Raw genomic sequence first — 12,300 nt, forward strand, 5'->3', positions numbered from 1 at the left:
AAGAGTATGCTGTCCCCCAGCCAATGGATTACGTTCCTGGGAACAGTTCTCGACACCGTACATATGAGAGCACGCCCCTTACCAGACTGGGCTCTCTCAATCCAACGTCTCACTGCCCTTGTTCAAAGTGGGCTCTCTCGCGCCCCTCAGAACGTTGCAAAGGGCGCTGGGCCTTATGGCCTCTGCATCGTCAGTACTCCAACCAGGCCTACTGCGTATGCGCCCCCCTTCAGCTGTGACTGAAGCCACAGGTTCCAGCTCATGCGTGGCGTTTGGGCCACCTACAGATCAGGGTAAACCAGCGCTGTATCAAAGCCCTGGCCCCTGGAAGGACGCCAGCTGGTACCAGCAGGGCGTGAGCATGAGCCCCGGGGATGCGCATTCTGAACTATCTCGACGACTGGCTCATACTGACTCAGTCAGAGTTGGAGTCCCATACTCACAAAGCCTGGCTCCTCGGCCATCTAGACCGCCTTGGGCTCAGGGTAAAAACTTTTATAAGAGTATGCTGTCCCCCAGCCAACGAATCACGTTCCTGGGAACAGTTCTTGACTCCGCACATATGAGAGCATGGCCCACACCGGACCGAGCTCTTTCAATTCAGCGGCTCGCCGCATCGTTCAAAGAGGGCTCCAGTGTACCCCTCCGAACGTTTCAGAGGATCTTGGGCCTTATGGCATCAGCATCATCAGTACTCCAACTAGGCCTAATGCGTATGCGTCCTCTTCAGCTGTGGCTAGCACCTCAGATACCACCCCATGCATGGCACTCGGGCCTCGTGATATCAGGGTGAACCAGCGCTGTATCAAAGCTCTGGACCCCTGGAAAAACACCAGCTGGTACCAGCAGGGTGTGAGCATGGGTTTGGTCTCAGAGAGGAAGGTCATTTCAACAGACGCTTCCAACTATGGTTGGGGAGCCCTGTACGAGGGCAGGCCTGCCTCCGGCCTCTGGTCGAGCTCGGAGAAACGCCTATACATCAACTGCCTCAAGATGAGAGCGTTTTTTCTAGCCCTACAAACCTTCCTCCCATATCTGGCGGGACACCACATCTTGGTCCGCACGGACAACATGTCAGTGGTCTCGTGGTTCATGCTACTGTAAATGAAAAGACATGAAATAGCTAGATCTTATCAATAAATATTTATTAATTCATAGCCTAATGCAACAATTACATAAGTAAACTCTCAAAACATTATAATTATGACATTTCATTTTTAAATTTTCATGTAATAGTCTAAAGCCAAATAAATAGCCGTTCTTGCCTTTCATTTCAGACGTCTGCTTCTAGTTCACATATTGCGTCTTTTTCGCGCTCAAGGTCGTCATTTCAAATGTAGGCGCGCAGCGAGCGCGCTCATAATGGAAGCAACGTGGTGCGCTAGTTTTTCCAGGCGGGTTTTTCCTTCTCATCTCCAGAAATATATCTAGTAGTAAAGCTAATGCAAGGGCTAGAAATCAATTAATCCTTTGCTGAATGATACTTCTTCGTCGTCATCATGGAGAGCGCAGTTCATGGTTGCATAACAACGACAGATGCCATGGGAGCGCAAGCGCTTGTAGGAGACAGTGGCCGCGCTTTCCACACGTTTTTAGACGCAATATGTGAACGGCCTCTTGCAGAGTTGGCCAATTACAATATTTTTGTCATCCTTGATGAAATACTTCCACACATCTGATGTATGGTGTCTGTTGGTGACGTTCGCCATTTTTAATTCATTTATGATTAATGGATGCTCGAGTAGTCGATTGTTTCCGACAGCGTCGACTAGTGGTTGAAGTAGTCGATCTATCGACTACTTGACTAGTCTATGCAAGCCCTAGTATTAATTTACGTTCACTGATTCTGGCTTCTCACTTTTCTGTCTCTTTCTTTTCATGTGAACTGAGTAGGCTACACATGCTTATATTCAAAAATATAAACTTTATTTCTATTCAATTTTCAAAATTATTTATAGCCTACATAGGCTGTGTCACACACGCCTACCTGCCTTTTGATGTAAATAAAAGACTAGAGTGGTAAATGTTACGGACATATTATTAGCTCTTCTCTTTGGCTCTCAACGAAGGCGGTCGCATTTTCTTCCCCTCCTGTCCCTTATCTCACCCTGCTTTGCTGCTCTCGTCTCGTCTACTGTCTTGTATGTACTTTGAGAGACTCTCTCCGCACTGCTCTCCAACTAAGAAATTATGGATTTGATCAACTGGTCTCTTAACGCAATTGACACCATCTTCTCGACGAGAAGCTTGGGTTCGGGGGAACCTGACTGCCCTGCCGGAACGTTCGCAGCTGGCTACACGATGGACGCGTGGGAGAGGTGGCGGGTCGTGTGTCTGGCGGCTCTTTCCGTGGAGGACATTGAAGATATCTACCTATTCGGAACCATGATAACAGGTTTTCTGCTGTTTGGATTAGGCATTGCCCTGGTTTATCGAGGAATAAAGAAGACGGTGACAGCTGTCCAAAGCCCCACAAGGCTGCCCGTCATGATTGAAGCAGTGGGCAGAGCTGTCAGCACTCAGACTGTGACTATGAACCACTATATGGATAACATCATGGAGAAGCTCACAGCTTTGCAAAGGAAAATGGATCGTTTCGGAGACCAAGATGGACCAGGAGCTGTGTAAATTGGAATGCGGCTACTCGTCCCAAGACCAAACAACCACAATCTTATCTGCTTTCGGCCCCCCTCTACCAGCACTGGCCTTGGCCGAGGCTGCTGCTGCAACAACAACTCCTCCGGAAGAGCACTGCAGCGAGACACTCTTGCGTTCCTTCCCCGACTCCACACTGACACCTGCTGATTGTTGACTCTGTCTGGGACCTGATCAAGCTTGACTCCATGGCAACTGCTGTGTATCGCTATGACATCCTGCGGACTGAGGCACCTAGATTAGGATGCCAGGCGTAGCGACTCTCCAGGCCTACACATACACGAACTCTTACATATATACAGATATGCAATCACCCCCCATCCCCCCATCCCTCGCCTTCAACGCTTTGTACCACCAGTCTGACAGGCGGGTCTGTGACCAGCGCTGAGAATGGCTGCAGGACCGGATGGCTGCTTGCCTGTGCTGGGTTACCTCCATCCCCCACTCCCCTCCCCTGTTGCAAGTCTTGTGTGTTCATGTTGTGTACTGATTATGTGCTAATGTTGCTGAGGTGTTTTTTACTGTTCCCAGACTGTACTCCTTACAGGAGCATAGTCTGGGGGTTGCCTTTTTTTCTCCTCACCTCTCCTCATGTTATGCTGTATTTTTTTCCTCAATGCTCTGTCTTCCTGTTCTGTCTACCCCCTTGTCATATTGTATGTATGTTTGTATGGACAGGTTGATGGCTAATTTCACTGGTACTTGTGACTATGTGACAATAAAGGCTACTACTACTACTTTAATCATGGTACAGTTCATCCTATTATTGATTTTTATTTCCACTTCCCTTTTATCCAAAGAGACGGAACTATTTGCACTGTATTTATCAATGGGAAATATATCATGCTAATATAATCTGTCATATACTGTGGCTCACATTAATGGGGTTGCTTGCAAGTCGTAGCAGCACGAATTACGTGACCAGCAACATATTTCTGCTTCAAATATTGAGTGTAGTTAACAGTGAGTGGTGGTTTCAGACATTATTTTATTAAAGTGCATTTGTCAGTGCCGCACTTATACTGACTCTTATTCTGCCTGACAGAAAGAAAAGCTCGTAGCTTACTGAAGGCGGAGCAGTTTGACCAATCAGATGAAAGGGGCGTTTCAGCACCGCCCACGTGTGCAAATGAAATATCGAACCCATAAACCGATTTGTAAACCACTAACGAAAAATGAAAAATCGAGCCAAAATCTCATTTTTTCGTTTTTTAAACTAAACTAAAAAACGAATAAACGAGCTGGTTTTCATTTCTCGTTATTCCATTCCAAACAGGAAATGAAATGATCAAAAAGTACACGGACCAAATACTTATATTGCTGGTTTCTGCCAGGGGGGTAATCGAGCTCTCGAATTCCGTACCACCCCCGGAGGCCGCCATTGGCTAACAAGCCATCACCTGCTGTTAGCATTCTATTGACTCCCATTCATTTTGGCGTCACTTTGACAGCGAATAACTTTACATCTGAGGCGTTTAAAGATACCATTTGTCCATTGTTTATTTCTAAAGAAACACGACAATGTTTAAAAGGCTCCATTACCTTGTATCTTACGTTATGGCCCCGTAGAAGCAGTTTTTGTAAATAATAGGCTAACGATTGCGTCATAACCCCGCAACTCTCTGGAAATTACCGTATAGACAGGAGGAGAAGCTCACAGGCAATCGGGGGGACGTGGAGGCATAAAGTCCGATAAAGTCAAGGGAGAAGCCCATAGAGAATCATAAAGTTGCTCCGGGGATTCTGTACTATATCGGAAGATGCGTAATAGCGCAGCCTAATTCTTTATAAATCAATATTTGCAAATAAATCTGTTGTAGCAGGGGCGAAAGTACTATTTTTCAGAAAAACATTATTTGAAAAGATGATGTTTTAGACAGATATATTTTTGCTGTGGTCAGTCACTCACAACAAGTGTGGTCTATCAATACCAGGTGCTATTTTGTAAAAATGTAGAACGACTTCAGTATGATTTCACTTTGAACTTAAGACTGCTCATGTTATTTTCGACCCCGTCAGTTGGGACTCTGTTACTCTTGTTTTTTTGTTTTTTTTTTATTATTAGACTAAATATACCTGAGTATGACCTTGTTAACATGTAACTGCAAATATATTTTGGCCTTTATCTTTGCAAAAAAATTGTTAATATACATTTTCATTTTAAATTTCAGTTTCATCAATGTTTCAAAAGTAACCCAACAGTACAAACTCGAATTGTTTCGAATATTTTTTTATTGGTAATGTCAATCTATTTTATAAAATGTTTTTTCAACATGAAAAATATGAAAATTAAATTAAATTAGCATAATATAAATTCTCAACATAATGTAACAATAGTCATGTTTCCATCCAGCTGTTTTTATGCATACATTTAAAATGTGCATAAAAACATCTGGATGGAAACCCTGCAAATTCATAGGTGGAGGTGGAAAAGCTATAAGGCATGGCTAAAACCTAAATGTGACTAGGGTAAATGGAAACAGATTGAGAGAAAAAAAAAAAAAGGTGACAGAAATCAGCTGATTTAAATGTGACTTAAGCTTTAAACGCCCTCTCATAAACATCTGGCTGAATCAGACCTCTATCTGTCTTTCTGACCCTCACTCTTGCCATATTCTGTTGGTATAATATGACATAAACATGTTTTAATAAATGCTGCAACACACAGAAAGTCACCACATTAGCAGCGGGACAAAAGAAACACTTGTTTTCACTATAGCGGGACAAAAGTAACAAGTTTTACTTTCGTCCCGACAGGAACTCCTGACATTTAACCCGATTTACTTTTATACTGAAAAACTCTGACAAGGCAAACTTCAGGATGTGTTACAGCACTTAATAGCCTGTAGATTGATCATTACTGTGTGACACATGAAATGAAAAACACAACTTGTAATTAGAAAAAAAAGTACAGCTTCAGTAATTTACTTATCGTACTCGAAAACTGCTTTCCGGACTTAACCGTGGGAAACGATGACGAAATCACGTGGTATTTGGCAGCTCCATCAAGGGTTGCGTACTGAACGTGCTGTCATAGCTTGAGATGCTAATATAGTCAGGGCTCTGAGAAAATTGCTTTGTTACTTTCGTCCCGCGTTACTTTCGCCCCGGTTCTCCTCTACTGGATGCCAAAACATGTTAGTTTATAAGACAATAAAAATATATGAAAAGTTTTTAAGAGACTACTTAATCAAAAGAGTAAACACACCTACAAGCAATGTTTACTTGGAATATTTAAGTGTATTTTAAGTATATCTCAATCAAAAGAGTACTAGTACAATATACTTAGACTTTTCTGTCAGTATAAGTCAGTATACTCATAGATATCATATAATAAAGGCTAGATGTCTCGTCCGCGCTGCTGGCCAGTGGAGGTCGACGTCCGCACACGGCGGCCATCTTGCCACAGGGAGCTCGCTCACTCGTAACATTGTGTTTTAATGGTGCATGTACTTTTAAATAACCATAACTTGCAAATTTTTTTACCGATTTTCAAACGGTTTGGTTTGTTATAAACGTCAGAGATGTAGTTATGACACTGCATACATATGAATAATTAAGAAAATCTGCAATTTCAACATGCCACGTTAATAACGTTTGTAAGAAACCAAACCGTTTGTAAGAAACCAAACCGTTTGTAAATCCGTCAAGATTTCAGCGAGATAAGAGGATTTGTGTTCGTGCTGATCACTCACCTCAGATACCACAGAGCTCGCCAGAAAGCTTCCCTGTGACAAGATGGCCGCCGGTGATGCCGTTCGAGACTCCGCCTTAAGACATCTAGCCTTATATGGATATCTATGAGTATACTTATATACTTATTTCTGTCAGTATACTTAAGAGTAATTTTAAGTATATTTCTGAGAAGTAGGCCTACATAAAATGTAGTCTGAAAGTATACTTTCTCATTTTTAGTTTAAGAAAAGTATACAAATAGCATACTTGAATAAATAATTTGTAAGGGGCATGCATATATGCTCGATTCTTATCTTCTAAACCATCTTTAGTCTGACTGGAAGGATTAACAGGAACAGTATCTTTTCATCAATGTGTTGCTTATATACTGCAAGAAGAAAAAATGACTTTGGGGCAACTCAGTGACAGTCACCCACTTTTACAGTACATGTATACAGTCTTTTACCATGAAAACCCACGTAATGTAGTCTTCATCATGGCCATCGTCATCATCATCTCTCTGTTCCTGCTGGCCTCTCTGCTGCCACACCTGACCTTTACTGGTGAGATTGTATATTATGATGATTTTTGAGAGTGTTTGTTTGATTTGTATATATCTGAATAAGTTGACTGACAGAACTATATGTTGTGATTGGTCAATAATTTGAAACAAAACAGAAATGATGTTTTATAAACAAAGTTTGGGAGGAGCACGTTCAAATAATCAATCCAATCTACTTGTCATCAAACAATTACTATGTCTACCCTATCAGCATGAGAAGAAGCATGTATATATTCACTCTGTCGACTCAACTAACATTCCTCGACAGTTTTTCAGCATCCCTCTACCACCCCGACTCCTCACTCTTGGCTCATTCTTTTACAGCCAGGAATACGGGGGGAGTACTCTGGGTTCGGGCCGAATGCCTTGGCCTCCAAAATCTCCAGATCTCAATCCAATTTAGAATTTATGGGATGTGCAGGACCAACAAAACTGATCAATTATGGAGGCCCCACTTAAGCAGGAGTTAAAGGATATGCTGCTAATGTCACAAGGGGAACTAGACAATATTAGGCAGGTAGTTTTAATGTTGAGGCTGACCAGTGTTTATACCTGTACATGTTAAGTGTTTGCTGTGGTTCATGAAAGCCAATTTTGATGAACTTATTGCCTTCTGCTTTACACCTATGTTATGTTTGCTATGTTAAAAGGTACAAAGCACGTTTTGTAGTTCAAATATGTTTGTAAACTAACATTTATATAGGTTAATGATATATACGGTTATGATCTGTAAAATATTCAAAATGAATGCTTACATTTTAATTCTTATCATCCAAACCATCTGTGGCTTCAGTGAAACCGCAAGGATTCATACCACTTTCTTATCGTGTTGCTCATACTACAAAACACATTATTTAAAAAAAAAAAAGTGATTTACCTTCAGCTCCACCCACCTTTAAAGTATATTTATACCATGTTTTTCCAGTGAGAGCTCAGCTCAATCGTCATCTTCATCATGACCATCATCATCATCTCTCTGCTCCTGCTGGCCTCTCTGCTGCCACACCTGACCTTCACTGGTGAGATTGATTATATAACAGCATACTATTATCATTTTTAAGACTTTAATTTGTATGTGCTGAATAAGTCTCTCTCTCTCAGCTCATGTGAATGTGGGTATAGTGGACGGCACAGAAGCCAGACCCAACTCCAGACCCTACATGGTTTCTCTTCAGACAAATGGGCAACATATCTGCGGTGGATTCCTCCTTTCCGATGAGTTTGTCTTGACTGCTGCACAGTGCAGGAACGGGTAAGAGCTTGTTTAGTGTGAACAGAAATGTTGAGTTAAAACTGACTGATAATGACTGCAGTTCAACCATACAGTGTATTGTATGACATAAATTAACATTTCCAATATGCTCTTTATACAGATATGAGATTTTGGTTGTGGTTGGTGCTCATGACTTAAGGCACATCAAGAGTTCGGATGTCATTAGAGTGAAGTCCTACATGTCGCATCCAGACTATATACCCAGTACTTTTCAGAATGACATCATGCTTTTGAGGGTAACAACCTGTTATACATTTAGTTGTTCAAAATAATATCTGGTCGGGAAGCAGTAGACAAAAAAAAAAAAAAACTGTTTTCATCTCTATTGCAATTTCTTGCAATATTTCTTGCAAATATTACTGAAGGGATTTAAATCATTTCTATGTAAATGGCCAGGTGTCTCTTTGACTCTGTTCCCTGTATTATTAATTTATTGATCTGTATAGAAACAATAATATCGCAAAAAAGGGAGAAAACCTGAAAAATCATTGAAGCATTTTTGTTGTTATACTCAGCAGAAAATGAAGAGGCAAAAAAAAAAACTTAACTTGGATTTTATGGCTCTGTACTAACCTCCAAACAACAGTATAATCCAATAAACTTCAGTCTTATAAAAAACTGTTTATTAAAATGGTTGTATTTTTGAATTACAGCTTGAGAAAAAAGTCGAACTTAACCACAATGTTAGACGGATATCATTACCAAAGAATGGAGAAGACGTGGAAGCAGGTACTCTCTGTAATGTTGCCGGTTGGGGAGCCATGACTATTGGCCCACAGAGTTATCGTCTAATGGAGGCATTCACAACTACAAAAAATCAGACAGACTGTCATCGTAGATGGAAATCTAAGTTCTTTCCCTCACAGATGATCTGTGCATATGGCAGTGGTGGATCCTGCAAGGTATATACAAAAGATGAATCACAGACTTTGTGGTAATGTACAGACTGGTTTCACTGACGTGTTGATCTGTGTTTCTTAACAGGGGGATTCAGGAGGTCCTTTGGTTTGTGGAAACACTGCAGTTGGTGTCACATCTTTCAGTGACCCTCTTAACTGTAATTATTCTGAGCGTCCTAATGTGTATACTAAGATTTCACCATTTATTCAATGGATCGAAGAACAAATGACATGCTAAGTGTCTACATGTAAAATAAAAAAGGGAGATTTCTTTTATTCTTCTTCTTCCATAAACCTTCTTTCAATAAATGTATCACATGGCAAGCATCAATTATAGTCAGTGTTCTCATTGTCACAACCATATATTAGCCTATTTAGGCAACGCCCTCAGTTTCCAGTCATTCCTGTAGTCAGACTCATATTTCAGTGAATGGGGAAAGACAGAAATACCCCAAACTGTTGCTAAAAATGACAGTAATAAAAAATAAAAAATAAACATTTTTCAAAACAGGAATGATGTCATAAACTGTGTTGCTTTAACAAAAACAAAACAAAAATCATAAAATAATATTTTATTTTGTAAAAAAATAAATAAATAATTCAGACAGGTCAAAATATGTATGATAATATAAATTTAAAAACAGTCCTGGAAAAGTCTCCAGGATTTGAGTTGTAAAATAAAGAACTTTGTAAAATCTTACTACAAAAGTTATTTAAAAAATCTGGTAAGTCAATCCACAGATGGTTTGAGCCAGTTTTACTGAGCTCTCAACTGCTTTCTCACAGCTAACGGAATTTACAAGAGATTAGTCAACTCCCATCAAGAACGCAAACATAACACCTATCTTTTCCACTTCATTGCAAAGTGAGAACCACATGAAGCTGTGAAAGAAACGACCATCAACCATCAATACTGAAGAGAACTTTAGCACTCATCATCTACCATATCTGATGGAAAATGACAACCTTCTATTGCATCATGTCTTCTACATTTACCATAAATGTGCACTTTTAATGTGCATTTTATAAATTTTTAGCATTGCTATCACTACACTCAATAACTTCATCTGAAGGAGCATTTAGTCAAATCTATTTCTAATCTAATCTAACCAACCTAAACTAATTTCTCTCTAAGCATCTGTGGATGTAGGTCTTGAACAGCAAAGAAATAACAAGCTAAAGTTAAATATGTGTTTGCATTGGAAGAATCATAACCAAGTAAGTTAATAGCATACAACTTGGTTCTAAATGCATATTGTTAAAGGTGAAATATCATGCCCCTTTTCACAAGATGTAATATAAATATTTGGTGCCCTCAGAATGTGTCTGTGAAATTTCACCTCAAAATACCAACCAGATCATTTATTATAGCTTGTCAATGTTTCCCCTTTTTGGGTATGTACAAAAACGCACCGTTTTCGTGTGTGTAGCAGGTATTGAGAAGAAGAGAATATTATTGTTATGATTGGTTATTTCATTGGTTCATGTAGTTTGTTATGGTGCAGTACCGAAAGACTCCAGCAGGGGGTGGGGCGAGCTCGGAGAGTTATTATCAGGCACACAGTTCCCTTCCCCCACTTATACAGAGATTGAGGGAAACTCAACAAGTGTCTGTTTGTATTTTAATATTTCTATGTTCCCCTTTTCAGGGTAGCCCCTTAAATATCCTAATATTTAACGTTAATATGAGTTTGTTATATACCCGTATGGCTATTGTGGAAACAGAGATGAGATTGTCGTACATGGCGAACGTGAATAGTTTCCGATGCTATGCTACCATCAGCATGTATCAATGCACTGTATTATTAGAACATTAAGTTTTATGGGTTTCTAACAATTCGTATAATGAAAAACAGTGTTATTATGCTGTTAAGATGAGTTTGGCTGTAATATTATTATCTTCTTCTAACACTGTTTTATGTTTATTTGAGTTTGTATCGGGCATGAGTGAGTGTTAATGGGTCACTTGCTGAACTGTCCATGTTCCTTTGTGAAGGCCTGCCGTTATCACATAAAATGGATGACTTTTAAAGTGGTATTATATTGTGACAACTAAAATGTTTTGAGATTAATATGCAATATACAGTATTACATTAATTCTGATTTATAAGTAATATGATTTGCATTTTCTTTATTTTATACTTTATTTATTCATGGATATAGTGTTTTATGCCAATTGATGCTCATGTCTTCATGTAACAATATGGGTCACTTGAGAATGCAATATTGTTATATGCCAGTTGTTATGCATTTTATGGTAATTTTGTGCACTCATAATACAGAGATTGAGGGAAACGCAACAAGTGTCTGTCTGTATTTTAATATTTCTATGTTCCCCTTTTCAGGGAGACTACATGTGGCCCTTTAAATGCAAATGAGCTGCTTTTCCCGGCTCCATAAAGAAGACGGCCGGTCCTTTACCTTTAAACGAGTTTCGGATACTCCAGCAATAACAAACGCGAATTTCACTCATCCAAAATCTCAGAAATAACCTCCAGTAGCGGAGTGAAGCCTATGGAGAGACTCAGGAAGAGGTTGCAACTTTTAGACGCACATGGACGTTTCTGTATGGTTAGTTGTTGTTGTGTAGTTACATTGATTCATCTTATCGACGTCATGTTTAACTTTTGCACAAGTTGACACATTCCCTGAGGTCTTTATAAAACAGCTGTGACATTTTTTATCAAATAGTGTTATGTGCCCGAACGACAGAACAGTTTGCATGCTTTGCTCGAACTTTTGCCATTGCATTAGAACTGGTTACACTGTTGTCACTTGCGAAAACCAAATGGCGGCGCCGTGGGTGGAAACGTGTAGAATAAAGGGCGGTAATATTATAATAAGATCCCCTTCCTACGTCAGAAGGGGAGAGAAATCTGATCTGCTTATTTTTTGACATGCTTGCACTGCAGAGGCTTACCAAAACAAAGTTACTGGGTTGACACTTTTCACGTTTTCTGGGATGGTAGATGCACTGGAGACCCGATTATAGCACTTAAAAACAGAAAAAGTCTGATTTTCATGATATGTCCCCTTTAAAGGTCTGCCCTAAAATGCTAAACTTTTTTTTCTTTCTCATCTTGACAGAGGTGAGGAGTGGACAGTCGTGGTTGGAGCTCATGATCACACTGGTTCTAGCCACATGAATGTCAAGTTCTACCACATCCACTCTGGGTATGAGTCTAAGTCTGCTACATGACATCACGCTACTTCAGGTAAATGACTGAGATAGGTTT

At 40.0% G+C, this 12,300-nt stretch overlaps 1 protein-coding gene across 1 annotated transcript; it reads left to right on the top strand.

Annotated features, from left to right (window-relative positions):
• Positions 1-7,817: 7,817 nt before the first annotated feature.
• LOC309475926 (granzyme B(G,H)-like) lies at positions 7,818-9,395 on the top strand. The gene is made up of 5 exons (XM_082138916.1): positions 7,818-7,911; positions 7,994-8,144; positions 8,266-8,401; positions 8,819-9,067; positions 9,150-9,395. The coding sequence occupies exons 1-5, from the start codon at positions 7,848-7,850 to the stop codon at positions 9,300-9,302; spliced, it is 753 nt and encodes a 250-aa protein (XP_081995042.1). The 5' UTR covers positions 7,818-7,847; the 3' UTR covers positions 9,303-9,395.
• Positions 9,396-12,300: the final 2,905 nt, after the last annotated feature.

This window comes from Leuciscus leuciscus (assembly GCF_965113295.1).
Source record: "Leuciscus leuciscus genome assembly, chromosome: 15".
NCBI classification, from domain to species: domain Eukaryota; kingdom Metazoa; phylum Chordata; class Actinopteri; order Cypriniformes; family Leuciscidae; genus Leuciscus; species Leuciscus leuciscus.